Source organism: Zonotrichia albicollis, chromosome Z, assembly GCF_047830755.1.
Source record: "Zonotrichia albicollis isolate bZonAlb1 chromosome Z, bZonAlb1.hap1, whole genome shotgun sequence".
In the NCBI taxonomy this organism is placed as follows: Eukaryota; Metazoa; Chordata; class Aves; order Passeriformes; family Passerellidae; genus Zonotrichia; species Zonotrichia albicollis.
The window spans coordinates 46328889-46347837 of record NC_133860.1 but is presented as its reverse complement, the minus strand read 5'-3'; the positions used below and the strand labels follow the sequence as shown (position 1 = coordinate 46347837).

General features: G+C 35.2%; 1 protein-coding gene across 3 annotated transcripts in view; it reads right to left on the bottom strand.

The window, feature by feature from the left end:
* Window positions 1-18949, bottom strand: part of UHRF2 (ubiquitin like with PHD and ring finger domains 2) — an 82754-nt gene that overhangs the window by 43975 nt on the left and 19830 nt on the right. For all 3 annotated transcript variants that reach the window (XM_005488154.4, XM_005488153.4, XM_074533293.1), the window contains 2 exons: window positions 17766-18028; window positions 6983-7201 (listed from right to left, as the gene is read on the bottom strand). In XM_005488154.4, coding sequence (XP_005488211.1) covers window positions 6983-7201; window positions 17766-18028 — 482 coding nt within the window. The remainder of the gene's footprint in view (window positions 1-6982; window positions 7202-17765; window positions 18029-18949) is intronic.

Genomic DNA, 18949 nt, shown 5'->3' with positions numbered 1-18949 from the left:
GAAACCAACCTGAAACAATCAGTTTCCCCATACTGCTACTTAAGATCAGCCAATATGCAGGGAACTGACACAAAGAACAAATCAGTTACTTGTTATGCTCTCTTTTTAAGAAAAGGAAGTATGCAGATCAAATATATGTTCCATATCAGAAAATAATTAGGGACAAGCAAATCTTAAAACAGTAATTCTTCAAATCCTTTCTATTCTTGAGAGCCTCCTGAAGATTTGTCCTCTTTGACGTAGAACAATGAAGCATGCAGGTAAAGAGTGTGAAGGAATAGCTATGATCTATGTAGAACATGTCCATCACAGCTAGTGAGTGTTTGTAAAATAGAAATTTCTGTCCAAAGGCAAAGGAAAAAGAAATAAGAAAAGGATATCTCTAAGTCAGCCAAATACTTCTTAAAATGTACATTTTCATAGAATCATAGAATGGTTGGGTTGAAAGGGACCCTAAAGATCATCTAGTTCCAATCCCTGGCAAGGGACACTTTGCACTAGGCCAGACTCCTTAGAGCTCCACCCAGCCTGGCCTTGAACACTAACAGGGATATGGTATCCACATCTTTCCCTGGGCAACCTGTTCCTATGCCTCACCACTCTCATATTACGAAATTTCTTCCCAATATCTACTCTAAAACAAATATTTCAATTTGAAGGCATTGCCCCTTGTTCTGTCACTACATGCTGTTGTAAAAAGTCTCTCTGGCTTTTTTGAAGGCTCTCTTCTGGTACTGGAATGTTGTAATTAGGTCACACTGAGGCCTTCTCTTCTCCAGGTAGAACAATTCCCCTTCTCCCAGCCTTTCCTAATAGAAGAGGTGTTCCATTCCCCTCAACTATCTTGGCCTCTTCTGGACTTGCTTCAATTGGTCCATGTCCTTTTCATCCCCCACCAGGAACCTGGATGCAGCCCTGCAGGTGGGGTCTCGGCAGAGCAGAGGGGCAGAATTCCCTCCCTGGCCCTGCTGCCCACCCTGCTCTGGATGCAGCCCAGGACATTTGGCTCTCTGGGCTGGGAGTCCCCATGGCTGGGTCACGTCCAGCCTCCCATCTACCAGCACCCCAAGTCCTTTTCAGCAAGGCTGAGGCCCATGAGTTCATCCCTAGCCTGTATCAACACCACGAGTTTAATGCCATAGTTGCTGAATCAAGGTACTGTATCTCCTAAAGGTCTTGCAAAGAGGACAAATCCTACACAATGGTTACAGGATTCACTCTACACATGATCTCTTAATGAGTAATTCTCTGTCAGATCATGTTCTTCTGTTTCACATTTGACAGAAACAATACAGGCTGAATAACATTTCTCTAGAACTCAGGATGTCCCAATATCTCCTGGGATATTTGTCCTGTACACCTGAATCATTCACAAAAGGCACATCACGCTACTCGGAAGTCTCATTAATAATATTCTGTCCTTAGGTCCATTGAATCTTTTAATTCTTGACTTTTCCTCAAAACTGAAACCACAACTGAAGAAAGGTTAAAAATCTAATCTGGAATTTAGAAGTGAATAGTTTAATGTACAGTAAACTTCATTTCCAAGTTCAAATAGAGAATTACACTCACACACCACTTCAGCTAACATGATTTCTTTTGTCCAACGAGGTAATTAAGTAGTATGCAAAACATTCTGGGTGTCAAGAGTCATTCCTGTTATGAGTTGTGAGATTATTCCCTAAGGCTATCTATCACAAAAAGAACAATCTCTAGCCATAGGCTCTAGTAAAAGCAGTACAAAGAAATGCTTAAAAAGTTCTAGGCATCACCTCTACAGATTCATCATCAAAAATCCCAGCAGGCTTCTTGGCCACTCAGAATGTATCTTGATTTGCAACAGTCTTGTTGATTCAAGAGGTGTTCTCTTAAGAGGAAAGTGAGAGAGATAATTTATATCTCTCACCTTTTTACTAGTTTTGTTGCCTAGAAGAAATATGACACTTTTACATCTGTGCAAAAAAAAGGGTAGGTAAAGTCTTCAGCAATTAGAATTCTTATTACTAGGATACCTGCTGATACAGCATGAAAGTTATTTGAGAAAATGGGTCCAAGTAAATACTGTTATTATTTCACACAGCATCAAAACAATGTCATTGCACATCAACCAGCAATAGTCAAAGACAATACAATAAAATAAATTAACAAGGATGTTACTTTGGGTAGAAAATAATGGAAGCATTAGTAAGATATAAACAACATTAATGAAAATTCCAGACCTAAAGAAGAAGCACTGTGAGAACTGTACTATTGGACATCTACCAAATCATGATGACAACTCTGACATGATGATTATCACAATATATACTGAAAATGATAGGAAGTATGGTACTGTTATTTTCCAAAGTGTCAAAACAAGGTATAACTACCAATAACTTTCTTTTTAACTAGATAGAAATCGACAGAGGCACAGGAATTCTTGAAATTATAAACAAAAAAACCCTGTACACAGCTTCTTTTACTCACTATTACAGAATACCTCACTATTTGGTAAAGCATTTCATTTCCGTCTCTTTGCAAAGCTGTAAAAACAAATACATATATGATTTTTTTAAAAATCAGAAGTTAAATATAAATGGAAAATCTTGTCCAAAAGAAAGGAGAAGTTCAAAATAAAATCTGTACAGGTATCAGGTAGCATAAAGATAATTTTAAAATATCATATTGTATTCTGAGACTAAAACATGCTAGATAAAAATAAAAGGAGTAGTAGGATGATAAATATGAATGCATACCATGAAAAGAAAGAGGAAGACAAACAGCAGATCTGGCACGTTACAAGAAAAATACAACAAAAATATTTAAAAATTAAGAGAAAGTAATCTGCAAAAAAATTCCCTTTTGGGAGCAAGGATGTTCATACAAAACCCTGCAGAACTAAAGATGAAAAATAGGAACATGAAAATTTAAGACCATTCTATTACATTCCTTTACAGCTGCATAGGTGAAGACATGAAATTCATTAAACATTCACTCACCCAAAGAAGAAAATTACGTTCACTCTGTATAATTTATACCTACATTCTTACACACCTCCAAAGGCTTAAGCAAAAAAAAGAGTCTTGGTATTGACAGAGTCCTTGCTTGTCCTCAGACTTTCAAGTGCTTACTGAGGAAAACTAAGATCTAATTTGGTCTCTATCTTCAATTCTAGGAAGGAGCGAATGCAGAGCATCATTTGATCTACTTTGGTTTGATTTGCTATGGTGAATTTAAACATATCCATGGCTCCAAGGCTAAATTCTGAACAGTTAGCCTCAAAGACAACATGTCATATTATTCTGGACTACAAACAAGTGTTGTCATTAGGAAATAAAACACTCTCCCCAAAGGGAAAAACAGAGGATATTTAAAACCAGAGATGGAACACCTTGCCAGTTAAAATAAATTAGGAGGAACCACAGATACTCCAAAATAGGAAACTCACATTCAGAGATCCTGAACTGCAAGCATGCACACAGAGTCATGAGAAACCTTAAGCCCTATTCCATGCCCAAAGCACTGCTATTTCCCTAACATTTGCATCTGAGACAAAGAAAATCCTGTTCTATATGTTTTAGACATCCTAAAATTACAAATTTCAGCTGCAATGTGAATACTATAGAAATGAAAATTAATAAATAAGTGGTCAGTTATTCTGTATAATGATGTTTGCCTCCCCTATTCAGTCTCTCATCCTCTATTTGGTAATTTCATATATATTTCACTATTTCATGTATATTTTCCAAAAGATGAGCTAATGATGACAGACTGCACAGGAATTTTCTTTTTGGTTATGACTAAGATATGAGTAACAGTAACACCAAACAAATACACATGTCAAAAGGTGCACCTAAAAAAAGTATTCATCATATGTTCTACTAGCTTCAGAGCATGACCAAAACCAGAATATTTTTGTTATTTCCTGTGATTATATCAACAGCTTCAGGAAATCTTTGTCAAAAATAGCAAGATCAATAAATTAAACCTTCAAATATGGCATACAAAATTGTTTTATACAAAGCCTCATTGATGTAACACCACAAAGGAAAAAATTCCAAGCAATTATTATATCTGATGCAACCCTAAGACCCTTAGAGTCTCCCCCCTGCCTCCCTTTACTGCCTGCTAAGGTTGTTCTTAACTAGTACACAAAAAACTAGTTATTAGCATACAATCAAATAATCATTAACAGATAATCATAAAAAATTCAAAATAAATTTCACCTTTATTTGAGACAAATAGTTAATGCTAACATAATGTTAAGAACTCACAATCACATATTAATATTATAGACTAGAAATATATTAATTTTATTAGATTAAAATAACAACAACTGCATTATAATTCAAAACTAAATTAATGTATTTTATATTGTTTATATATTCATTAACAATGAAACACTGAGGTTATTTTTTAATTTGCAAATCGACTTGCCTGAAATTCAAAGCAATTACTTTTGCATGCTCCTTACACAAATTTATGTACAGTAGGAGGCTTCCCTTGTTTATTTACTACTAATTGAGAGGAATGAGTTGGGTTGTACAGGTGATATGATACAGAATTATTCTTTGATAAATTTAAGAAATGTCAGGGCTTGGTTAACTTTACTTTCTGCAACAAGTTGATTATGCAAATACAATCTATCAACATTTATAGGAAACCAGAGTTCTTAATTAGGAAGAATATTCTCTGAAATATGATTCCATCTGAAAAATTGACTTAAATTCATCACTTTAGACTAGGTATTTGTCTACTGTGTTGTTTTCCTCCCAACTCCTTTCAGAAGATATAAGTGTAAGTATCAGGGGGAACACTATTGTACCAGCCACAGTACTGACAGTATTTGAATTTAGCATCTTCTGGTCTGAAGCATAACTATCAGTTTATTTAGTTATATAAAAGACTACCCTATAGAGTTCCAAGCAGAATTTTTTACTAGCCACCAGGTGCTTCCTTTTGCCAATACAAAACTGTCATAGGCTGGAAATATGGGGTATTCTATTCCTATCTGTTAGAGGTGGGGCAGTTATCTTCTGTTAATTGGGCAGCTTTCTTTATCTCTTCCACAACCAATCATCCCTCAGGGAGAAGTCTTCTGTTAATGGGCCATTGAGTGTCACTGCATGACTGATAAAACTGCATCATCCCATTGGGAGATGCTCTGCCCAGGGGGAAGAGCCAAGCATTCCTACCTGGATATGACCTGAGATTTGGAACATCACAGGCAGCTTTTTCCCAGAGGTGGATTTCCAGAGGTGTATAGCTGTCTTCCCCACTGGATTCCCAGAGGAAGACCAGGCCCATCAACACCACCACTGGACCTTCAGAGGAAAACCGCACCCTTCTACAGGATCACTGCTCCAACAGAACCACACCTGTCACTGCAGGAGGGCTGCAGCCATCATTTTATCAGACTGCTACTGACATCCTGACCTGAGTGTCAGGTTCTATTCTTACTCTGTCAGTAGTTTTTTTTTGTTTGTACTATTACATTTGCATTTTTAGTTTTCCTAGTAAAGAACTGTTATTCCTAGTTCCATATCTTTGCCTGAGAGCCTTTTCATTTCAAAATTATAGCAATTCAGAGGGAAGGGGTTTACATTTTCCATTTCAGAGGAGGTTCCTGCCTTCCTTAGCAGACATCTGTCTTGTCAAATCAAGACAAAAACATATTTTGATCATCCTATTTAAAACAGATGGGGAAAACTATGAAAGAATCCATGTAGGCAGTTTTAAATAATGTTATCAACAAACATTTGAACTTGATGTAAACTGTACTCTGGGCAGTTCTATTTTTAGAAGGCCATGAAACCCATCCCTGACTCACCAAATGCCATTAGCACTAAATGCACTACAATGAAAATCTGCATCTCTCCATTGATCCTGTCCTCCATTTCTTAATCTCTTCTCTCTTTCAAGTTAAGAATTCAAAATATTTTCTCTTTTTTTTTCTAGGTTTGTATTTCAAGTCTGGGGTTTTTTTGCTTTGCCTACAAAACAAGTCCATGTGCCTGCTCTACTTAATAAAAGATGACTATAATGCACTGAGAGTGTCTAGGAAACTACTATAATTCTAAAATTAAAACCTATCCCCAAAACAGACTTTCATTTACTTGCATGCTTTACTGAGCCAATGTCTTTGCTATTCCCCAGTACTAGATAAGATTGCACTTTTACACAAAATATTGAATTAGACCAGATTCACAGCAACTTCTGTGTGTCTCTCCCATGTCTCACATTAAGAGAGATACAGCATCCTCTTTTCTTGTAAAGAAAACTACAAGGTATGCTAGTAGTCCAATTCATTCTCAGGAAAACATTGCCAGAACAATGGTAACACTCATGAGTAAATGTGGGATGTGCCAACATTAAATCATCCACTGGTCATCTGTTCCATCCCTAAGAAGGCAAAAACACAACTTACTGACATCAATATCTTAAGGATATCTGCAGAAAACACTACTCCTAAAGCACTGTACAGAAGTTTTAAAATGAAATAGTGAAACAAAGCAAAGATATTCAAGTGATCTCAGTCACAATGAAAACTTAACAGCAGCTCCACACTTTACTATCAGAGGTTATAATACTCTTAAAATACTTAAAATATTTATAAAAATTAATATTTTATTCTTTAAAAATTTATTTAACCAGTTTACAGACTTGTTCAAACTGTCAGAGATGACCCATACTCAGTGAGACCTAGGGGTTCCCAATTATCTAAAAAATTACTGGAACATGCTTTGACCAATCTGAATCACACATAATACATAAAAACCTTTATGGTTGCCTCTGGAAATCTCCTGAAAAATAAAAATTCTGACTTACAGTTAAGTCTGCACCTTGTAAAAACCATGCACTGTAATTCTGTAATTCACACAGCTGCGGAATCAAAGTACAACATTAAAATTATTCTAGTGGTGACTAGCAGATAAAAAAACTAAACCAAATACATTTCATATGATATGTAGAGATTTTTCTGAGTTGGTCAAGCAAATCTTACCCCAGCAGAATTTTAGCATGAACCTCTTTGTTAGTCCTTGAGATTTCTCTCAAAGAGGTAATTTCTGCATCAAACCAAAATCCTCTTTCTTCGGGTGTCTCAACATTGTAGTTAACCATCACCACATCACCCACTTTTAGCTCACTCCACTTCAGAATGGTTCTTGCTCGGGGTCGAAGATTAACTGTGTCCATTTCTATAATGCCATTTTCTGGGTACCTTGAAAAGCAAAACCAACAACACCAATGATTATGACTATGGCAACAGTAAAAAGAAAGTCACAGACAACTTTATTCAGAAGTAAAAGTTTTTAAATGTTCTTTGGGCACACAAAAAACATAAAATACAACTTATTATCCTTTTAAAATATGGCTTTCCTCTAAATACAAACTAAGAATTTGTTTCATCTCAGATGGGAAAAATAGCTTCCATGAGTTTTTTAAAAAAAATCAGTAAATGTATACGCACTTTTCAATAATTTAGTCTTATTTGACAGCATTTTAACTAAAATCCCAATGCAGGAAGGAAATTTGAGATGCTTTTTAAATTTGAGATGCTTTTCATTTTAACTACAGTTAGTAGTTTTCATTACAACTTTTCATGAAAACTACAGTTTTCCTATATTCCTCTGAATAAGGCAACTATTACTTGATACTAGAGCCTGTATTTGCATGTGTGCTGGAAAAATAGCAGAATATAGACAGGATCAAAATACTAATTGCAAAAAAAAAAAAAAAAGCTAGCCTGTAACAAAAAGTTAAAAGATGCTAAAGTGAAGTTCCTTTTTCATACCATGTGTAGGCAGATAATCTCCCACCACTTAGCTAGTACTACATGAGTTCATGGAACAAATTTAACAGGGAAAATGAAATTAGTCTATTGCAAATAAACAGGTGCTATTAAAATTATCCCTTCTTAACAAACAATGCTGAGGATGATGTATCTGAAATTATATTTTCATCATGAAATTACTGGCACTTTAACAAGAGTGCTCACAATTAAATTAATACACCTTTATCAAACCACATTGTTAAATATTAATGGCAACATCCTACTCTTAGTAATAAAAGTCTGGCTCTACCACTTTACAACATGCTTCCCCCTCTAGTAAACAAGAATATTTCAAGGTCTTGGGAAAATTGCGCTTTGCAACTTACTAGTAGTAAGCTGTACTAGTAGTAAGTGGTATTAAAACAACTGTCATTAAGAGCATGAGAATGACAGAGTATAGCCTGAAATCAGGATGTCTACTCCTGAACCATTGACTGAAAGCCCACCAGTGAAACTGGACACATTTTAAACTGGTTCATTTTGCTTGTTTTGTGCCTTCTATTGAAACTAACACACCAGTTTGCTACTACTGATGTGGGGGGCTAGGGGAACAGGGGAGATTTACTGATAGTTTTGTTTAATGAAGCATGAATGGCAAGATTTTAAGAGTGAGTGTACCTTCCAATAAACGAATGGCTAAGTAAAAGAACATATCTCTAACTACTTAAAAAGTTAAATACAAAAAGCCTGTTTTTACACCAACCAATTTTTATAACCCTAATTATAAAATTCCTCACAACGGAAGTTACATCATACAAAGACTGTGATCAAGTCATTATCAAAACAATAGTTTCATACAATGTAACTCTCCACATTTCCTATGGTTTTTTTCCCATATTGTTTCCAAATTCAGCACATACTGAAAAGCTAACATTTGAGGTTTTGCCTTTATGCCATCCAACTTTCGCCAACAGAATTACCACATTGTTCTACCATATTAATTATTAATATTTTAACTGTTATATCCACAAAAACCATGATTGATTCACCTACACATAATAAGAAAAGAGCAAAAAACAGCTATAGAGATCGTGCCTACTTTATTGAATGCCTAAATAATATCACATTATTGTACAACAGGCTACTGAAATCTTAAGACAGCTATGTTTGACCTACTAATCAGTTCCAAAAGTTTTACAGTAAACCCTTCCTAAAGGTAGAGAAGACAGCAAGTAGAACATAGCAAATACTCAGTTTACTTGAACTCTGAAACCAAAATATTTCCTAAACATCAGGAAACAAGAGGAGATAGATCAATACCAGACACCATTTATGTATACTGTGAAATAATCAAATAAGAAATACAAATGGAATCATAAATATAACAAATAAACATTTCAGAAGTTCCTATGTCACTATTCAAAAAAAATTAAAATATTTGACTTACAAGAGTTGACATTCATAAAAACTTAATCTTGATCTGAAAAATCTATTCTCTTCTGAAAGTAAAATGTCTTCAGCTTCTGTTTTTCCTGAGCAAGCTTTGGACAAGGGTTTTTCCCTAAATTAAGATTCCTGTTGTCTTTCTCACCACTACAGAACTCAGAACAGATCCTTCCTATTGTACTGATGTGGAATTTCAAAGACTGTCATAATTAACACTCCACCTTTGTTCTTGGAAGTAATTAATGAAAAAATCCAAGCAAAAATATTGCCTGTCAGTTATCAAAAGACACACACCCCCCCAATCCCCTTTTATAAACAGAAACTGTTTTCCAAAGGAAGAAAAGGAAGGCTGACTCTCCACTGAGAGCATTTTCCCTCTAATCAGTGGGTCAAAACACAAAGTAAAAAACTTTAGAATAAAACAGATGTCTTTTGCCACATTTTACTTTTCTTTTGCAAAGGGTTACAGATACTGAATGTTTTTACTGCTGTGCACAAGGAGAAATGTTTTCATAGTTGCTGATGAATGCTACTAGCTATTTAACCCTTCATATTGGTACATAACTGATACCACAGGCAAAACAGCAAACACAGTACTTGCCACAAGTTTTTGAGTTAGGCTAAAAATTGCAGAGTTAAACTCTGTATGTTAAGCTCAGTACCACTATTCATTATTATACTGATAAGTAAAGAGTACTTTCACCGTAAACTTGTGCCCTCAAATGTGTCTAATGCCACAATTTATTTAAATAAGAAAAAAAAAGACAGTCACATTAGAAAATGCTACTATCTCACATTCATTTTCCCAAAGTTTAACATGCCATTTGTAAAAATCACATTAATTTAAAATCTAATCCCTTAAATATGGAGGAATAATATCTAGCATACATCACAAGATATGGATGTAGATAAGCCAAAATATAAAGATAATAAATATGGTATTGTGACCTCAAGAATTACCTGAAAATTAATTCTTGCCCATTCCAGGAAGTTTTAATAAAGGACTACTGTGAGACATGAACATATGCTGAAAGTGTTTTCTCATTTATTGAGTTACTTTTAAAATCCTAAGATCACACTCAAGAGAAAACAAAAATTTTCACAGCAATGTTTTAATTAGCCTAGCATGAATTTGTACAGTGGAAATGAAGATTATATGGCAAAATTAAACATTTAAATTTAAAACAGCTGTGGACAGTTTCTTGGTTTTCCATGTTTTTAGGACATTTGGCAACTAATACTGAAAAAAGGAGCTATAGCAGCAAGCATAATCATAAGAATTTATTGAATATCTCCCATAGGATGTCTCTATTTACCTCTAATTTAATTCTTCCCTGTAGCATTTCCAACACTAGCATAGCAAGGACTTCTTGAGATTTCCTATCTTTGTAGACAGTCTCCATAGCAAAGAATTATTCATCAAGCAAAAATTCCAGTATTTCTTAGTTATGGCCAGATGGTTGGCAGTGATTCCTAAAATGCTACAATGCTAGGACACATAGTAGCTCCATGTCAGAATAAACCCAAGCCTGCTCAGTTTACTGAGACCTTGCAACATACCCTCTAACACTTTTCCCAGCTGTTACTAGAACAACTAGAACTGGAAAAATAAAAACAAAAGTAAAGTCTTCCCCAACCACTCTCCACACCAGTACAGTGAGGAATGATAGTACAGATGCACAATTTTAAAAATTATTTTCCAATACTAATAAAATGGAAGTATCATTTATTTTCTCAATCATAAAATTCAGAAATGAGTCATCCCAACCCCGGAATGAAGGAATAGAAGGGCAAAAACAAAAAAAGGAACAGAAAGGAATGAACTCATGGAAAAGGTAAATCTGACTAAGAAGGTAGAACTGGTTAAAAACTAGGTTGCTACCACCCCACTCCCTTCGAACCTGAGGAAATAATCAGCCCAGTTTTGCTGTACTGTTTGAGAAAGCAAACACAGTGTTACAAAAAGCACTACACTGTAAGCCACAATTATTAATGGGAAAAAAAAATCACTGGGGTAGTCAAGCTGTGCACTTCCAAAGAAACAGTAGGTCTGATAATTTGTTATTACAAGAAAAACAAGTAATATATTTCAAAAGACAGACTTGAAGGAATACTGAATATCAATAAAGATAAAAATCAGTCACATGGAACATAAACAAGATTTTGATAACTTTACCTAACAACTAATAATTACAGAACTAAGAAGCTTAAACACTGAGAAACTGTATCAATAGCCTGAAGAGAACCATCTTAGTTTCCCAATTACTTAAATTCTGAGTTTCCAAAAATGTAACTTCTAGTCTTACAAAACTGCACTGTATGGACAATATGGATACTCTGAAAGAAGACAGCCTGAAACAAGAGTATCAAAACAGAAGTTCAGAAGTGTAAGAAATACACAGAACATTCAATTTTTAATACAATAATTTTATATTACAATTTTAAGTAAGATGAATATCATGAAAAACAGGTTTACTTCCCTGGATAGCAGACAAGTCATGCGTTTTTTCAAAAACTTTCCTCAGAAATGCAAGGAGAATACTTAAAGCTACTTCAAGATAAATTAACATGTGGTAACATTCAGTCTTATTCTCACTGTTTACACAATTTTTTAAACCAAGAATCAGTTTTAAACAACAAAAAAAAAAACTTTGTTATTATTTTAGTTGTTCTCTCAAACGCCTGCTAGGACAGCAAAGCTTCCCTCCCTTTGCCCAAATCCTTTCTAAAGAGCCATAAGAAACACCTGGACTGTCTCCTTAAACTTTTTCCTATTCAGTTTGCACAAGGTGCCTACCATGTAAGAAATCAGAGTCTTACAGTAAATGCCTGTTGCCAAAACCCGGACTACAATACAAATACTCAGACATTATAAAACACAGAACAAGCAGTCAGAAACCCATTGCAAATGGGACAAATAACCTTATAAGGAACTAACTTCTGGAAATGAAGAGCAGCGGTGTGTAGCTACTCCCATACAATACTTTCAAGTATGAATGTATCTGGTGGCTTACTTTCTAGTGAGGTTATATAGAAAAAAAGACATCTGACATATCAGCTCTTTGATTACTTTAAGATTGTCTAATAATCTATATGAGGTAAAAATTTTGAATGAGTAAACATCATCATTTAGTTTGATGAGTAAACAAACTAATCACTGATACTCGGAAGTGGAAAACAAAATTACATTGCTAGGAGAGTTGCTCCAAGTAGTCACTCAGACTACTTATAAATATAATTATATATATTTTGTGACTGACATAAGGTCAGAAAGAACATGTGGTACTCTTAAGAACAGATTGTCTTAACATTCTACTTAGCAGACAATACAGCTTTCATTCCTCTTTCTCTTCTGAAATTCTAAACTCTCTAACATAAACAAAAGCATATAAGTGCTATAAAAAAAACCTACAGTCTATAGTTCCCATAACTTTGTCATGTTTCTAGTCATTAACTTCATGTCCTTCCCTTTCCTCACTTCAGTGTCTCAGACTAGAGTCAGGAATCTCATAACATGTATCCTCCTCATTTGCACTCTTTTCTGTGTTAAATGTATATAAAGAAAAAAGTCAGATAACTCAATTAAATATTTACAAGGGTTAATTGAGAAACACATGGCATGCAAAGGAATGTATTTTGACATTTCTTCACAGAAGACAAAACAGAGCAGTTTGCTGCAGAAAGCAGCTACCTCTCAAAGAAGCAGGGAATCTTTCCTATATGAGACCCCACTGGATATAGGATTAATTTCTTTGACTGACGAATGAAAAACCAGTAACATTCACCTAGTAAACCTAGTTTTTAGATATATTAGGAAACAAGAACACTTCATTGTACAGTCACATAACTACAAAATTCAATGCAACTTCACTATCAGATGTACACAGCTGGAAAGCAAAGTATAAGAAAGAAGTAGAGGCTACTTCATCTGAGAATGGCCCATAATGTCTTTTGGTGTCCAAAAGTCAATTTATCAGTAGTGTGATCTAAGTGAATTCTCAGATTAAATCCCAGCCTACTACCTGTATGTGAAAATTTCATATTAAAAACATTCAGAGAATGGACCCAACTAAGCAAGTCTAATCTTCAAACCATTCCTTAAGAAAATAATAGCAAGCTTAATACTACTATTCTCTTGACAATCTCTTCAGCTGTGAATTACACTCAAGTAGAAAGTGGGTTTTTTTGACCAGGAGAACTCTTCTCCTCATTGCCATCAGTATAGTCTGTGCTCTCCAGCTATAAGACTGTGTCTTGCATATTGCTTTAACAGCCACACAGGATGACTACACTTTTTTGACCTCTGTGGCAACACAGTGAAATCCTAATTTTCTTAATATGTGCATGTGTGTACATCTTTCAAATCTGAGGGCATTACTCCACAGCTTACATTAAGCATGAAGTAAAGAGAAGCAATTAGTTCCCTAGAAAAAATAACTGCAGCATACTTTATATGGCATATGACGCAGATATTACCTCATGGTTTAAAATAAAATTCTCTGATTTTTACAAAACCTGAGGGGAACCTCATCAGCCAGAACAATGGCCTTGTAAGAAGTTACCTACACTTGAGTCATACTTAATTTGTACTTGCATGTAAGTTGGCATACTGAAATTTCTCATGTGCAGAAAAATCCAGCCTCCCTGTGGCTTCTGCTGAGGGCCTTCTTAAATGGAAAGACTTTATTACAAATGACTGAAACAAGAAAAGAAAGGACAAGACATTACTTGATTGCAATCCAAATACTTAGGGTAAACCCTAAGTCTTCCTGCTGCTTTGGGGAGCTAATGATCAAGAAGCCAATACTTGCAGAATGAGAACTTTCTCCCTGAAACTAAGTACACGATAACCAGTTCTACACCAGTAACAAATATGAAACACAATAAGGTAAGAGGAATGGGCAAATGCTGATATAACACAGCATTGTAGGCATGTCCTTATGGTGCTACTCTGCTACTGAAATGTCCTGTTTCTGATTTGGAAGTGATTCTTAAGCAAGCTTAAGAATGTGGTGGAGATCACCTACAGTTATCTCAGCTAATTTTAGGACCTTAGCATGTGCTGGCTTCCTCACAATCAGCTTTCAGCTTTTTTATGTTCAAGACAGGTTAATTTCTTCTGTATTTAAAGTCAGTTGCTGGGAGCAGAAGAAAGAAATGTATGATAGTTTTGTACGAACCCTGATAGCACATCCTTGACTTTAAAGTGTTTAATGGCTCCTTGTGATACCCACAAATGCAAACATGAAATGGAAATACAGGGAATAAAGTCTAAGGGGAGGAAGAAACACTGACAAAAACAGGAATACACCTTCAAACTGCTGACATTAGGGAAAAACCTGCATTCAGAAACTAAAAGCAGAAGATGGACTGCTGTGCAGAAGTTATATAGCCAGAAAGGGATGTCAAGAAATTTGATACTGCCTGAAGGTCAGCATTGGTAATAAAACTGGTATTTTGGTGTCTTGCTCACTGGTGAAATTAGGGCTCTCAAACAAGTATAAATCTTTGAACTGGAGTCAAAATTCTTGATAAGTGCAATTTGAAACCGAGTTCTTTTCCTCCCAATGGCCCAAGGTTTTCTCTCTGCAGAAATAAGTGGACCTTATAACTATTGCAGCAATTTAGTTAAATACTAGACACATAGCTGGGGTGGGGCATGGTGGTGGAAGTGGTGGGAGAAATCTACTACAGAAACAACTCACCAGTGCTGTTATCTACAAAATCACTGAGGAATGTGTAGTGCCTCCTATCTGCATCAGTCACAGCTGGAAGGAAAGCTCTGTTTAATCCGAAGGTGGTTACCCCTTCGAGATTACTATAATTAATTCTTGCCCAGAAAGGGCAATTTCTCTTAACTATACTCTTGCAAAAAGAGCTCTCATATTTTTTTTTTCCTTTCACATTCACTCTAACTACACTACTTAAACAAGAAACAAAAAGAGGAACAAATGAACACTGAACCTCTCTGAGGAGGAACACTTTTATGAAATCTAAAACTGCATATTAAAGCATCTAGGTTTTGTACAGGACTTATGTAAGTCTAGCAGCACCTGGTGCTAATGCCAGCTTTCTCACTTAAGAAAAGGACAAGTCCTGCTTCATCCTTTGAGAAACACTGCTATAGGAGAATGTACAGGTCTAGGGGGTAGAGTAGACCAATTCAATGCATTACAGGTGACCTGACCTATCCCTGTAATCCTATCAACTGTAAACTTTGTGGTGATTGTTTTTTTTTCAAATTGGAAAAGCATCAGTTATGATTTGAGAAGTTGTACATTTGTGCCCATCTTTGACATACAGTTCTTCCAATGTATTAAAGTAATTTTGATGGCTTTACTGGCACCAGGTTTATGTCTTTCATAAAAAATATAGAGTAATTTTTACTCTATATTTTTACTCTATCTATAATGGAGAGTGTGTCATGTTTCTGTCATGTAAGAACACCTGCTGTAGGAAAGATGGAGCTAAAACTATGTCACCCATGAGAGCCACCATCTATCAGAGATAAAAAAGAAAAAAGTTTCTCCAAAACAGCACCACAAGGACAGACTATAAAATGCCAAGTACATCTGGCAGCAAAATGCTTAATCCAAACCTGAAAAACAAAACAGCCACACACAAGTAACTGTGTAGGGCATAGTACTCACAGTAAGATATGACACATGAAGAACAGGAGTGAAGAGATAAATTAATATGTTTCTGTAGCAGAGAACAACTGTGTGTCAAAGCACACCATGATTTTCCTACTTATCCACATCAAGCAAAGAGGTGGCAGAATAAAAGCATTGTCTACAGACATCAGAGGTAAACACTAATGTATGAAAACAAAGTGGTAGAAGTACAAATGTAGTTACAATAGGAATGTGCATGCTGGGTAAAGCTAAAAGAAAAAAAGTGAGCCCCCAAAAGAATTGTATCAGGAACATCCATCAAGAACTTTCACTCATAAATTTACAAGTTGCACTTTCCAATAATGTTTCTTTCCAAAATCTCTAACTTCCAATATCTTAAGACTTATCAGTTTAACTGTGACCATTTTGCCACATTATGCTTCTGTGCTTTACCTGATTTTGTTGGCTAAGAGTATAGAGCTGCTATACATAAGCACCTTGTAGGAGTAAAAAGACTGTCTTCACTTGCTGAGAGGGAAATACACATAAATAGAGGTCAATCTTTTAGTTTAGTAAGACTATACCAAAGAAAAATCAGAACTGCTGTGAAACTTTTTCTACTTCTGTAATTCCAACTCATAAAAAAATAATACATTTAAAAAAAAAATTACCATCATTTCACAGCAATAGTTACAAACACTTTCTCAGAAATGTATGCCAATTGCTAACTTACAGATATCCACAGTAATGTAAAATCAGATAATATTAAAGACAAGTCTTTGAAATCACACCACTAAGGACACTAATTGCACAGAAAAATATTTTTTGTTTTGATCATAATAGTTGACTACGTAATTTTCAAATTTTTAATTCTCTAACATTTTAAGTAAAATGCTTAGTCGCAGATATGGAATCCAAACTTAGCATAGAGTCCAAAAAGTGCATTAAATTGTATCTATTATGTACAAGAAACAAAAAGTCCTCTCTGTAAATCAGATGCAGTTATGTACTAAAACTTTTAGAGTAGAAATAGCTACTGTAAAAAAGTGTTGTGGAAATCTACATTTAGTTAATATTTAATATACTCTGCATCCTTCTACCTCAACCTTATATTTCACAGATTACAGTATTTTTACTAATCTCAGTATCAAAATTTAAAATAATCAACTAATTAAAAATTTTATTTGTTTTGAAGCTTAACTTACTGCTTTAACACATTATTACCAAAAAACTTGCAGAACAATTTCCCAAGCAAACGAAGCAGTGCAAAGCCTGCTCATAAATACAAAATCCTTTCAAACTCAAGGTTTCCCACCCACATTGCAGGCTCTAGAATTTGTTAAGACTAGAGAAGGGACAAAAAAACCCCTAAACTAACTTGGAAAAACTCTACCCTTAATGCCCTCTTCCTCCAGTTCCAGATTAGTTTCAAGCCCTCAGTCACAAAGTTCTCAATAACAAATCTATACTATAAGTGCAGATCCAAAATTTTGTGCACAATTACTCTATTTCGAATAAAATAAATCCAAATTAAGTAACGTAAATTTGCTTCAATGGGAGCTCTCCTTCAGCTCTATTTAGAGGAATTCCATATCCACCAGAAATATTTTTTAAAAAAAATTTTAAAAAACCTTACTTGAAAATAAAAACTGTAAAAATTTGGTTATATAGTTCTTTACTTTTTCTTATGTAGAAAGGATGCCTATTCTTATATAGGAAGATATTCTTATAAGGAGAAGATACTAATACTTCACAAATATTTAGGCATGAAAAACATCATTGCTACCAATGGATTTGCTATATCCAACTGAAAAGCATTATAATTTTTTTCACTTTTTCTTGGTTGCAATATTGAACTTGCTTTCTTTGATTCCAAGCTTCTTCAAGAAATTCTCAGTTTATACAAAAAAAATAACATGTGATGTCCTCAAAATAGTATCAGGAGCACTTACTCATCATACTTGATATGATAAATAGCTTCTTCATCAGTGTCCATACAGTCTGAATAAGATGTGGAAGGTGTACTGTCCAAACTATTTGCATTTTCTCTAGAATGATCTTGATTTAAGTTTCCATTAGTCCTTTTGTAAGTGCTACCACTCTTCCCTTGAGCTTTACCATTCTTATGTCCCTTTGTTGCTCGGGTAACATTTTCTATATGAGCTTCAAACCAGGCTCCAATGTTGATATCACGGGCATCCACCAATTCATTTATCTAAAAGGAAAATTCAATAATGAGTTTATGCTCATTTTATAAAACACCAATTATTAAGAAAAAAATTAATCTGACAACTTACTGTGCTACTGCTTAACTTTATTATCAGTAAAACAATCAACTATAATAACTACTTGCAAGTTCAAGTAATATACAGTCATAAATACTTTTATTTGCATTTCTAGTATTTTATTGTTCTTCCTTCATTAAAATCTAGTATAAATATAAATTAAATGTCATTTTAAAAAGCAATGCTAACCTTTTTTTCCCTTCAAATCCAAAAATTTTCCTGATCTCTTCCATTGTCCTTTTCTCTTGTTTCACCCACTCTTCTTTATGGCCATGATAAGCACACAGAGTATTAAAATACTAGCTCAAAACCAAACAGTTTACAAACTTTCCTGAGCCTCCAACCTGGAATTATTATTTAGCTTCTACCTTTCTGTCTTGCGAGATTTTTTTAATCATTAAAGACTCAAGGACAGATATGAAAAAAATCTAACTAGATGTCATGGTTTGAGAGGAAGTAAGTTTTCTGGGATATGCTGTGGTCACATCAATAGGTGTTCAGATTTGAATATTGGCACCTGGTGTGACCACTGGGGACATTGGATACACCTCTGAGAACACAGAGGTTAAAAGCAGAGCACTCCTGGGGGAAGCTCTCTTGAGTTCCAGTGAGGAGAGAGTTCGGATCTCTCCCTGGTCCAGCTGCCGCCACTGGGCAGCCATGCGGCCGGGTGAGGTAGGCTGGGCCTGGGACAGAGATGGGAGGTGAAGAGACCCTGGCATGGAAGGCTGGGAGAAGCACCAGGAGGCGGCAGGCAGCGCCGCAGGAGGGAGAGAGGGGAGAGAGAGAGAGAGAGAGAGAGAGAGAGAGAGAGAGAGAGAGAGAGAGAGAGAGGGAGAGAGAGAGAGAGA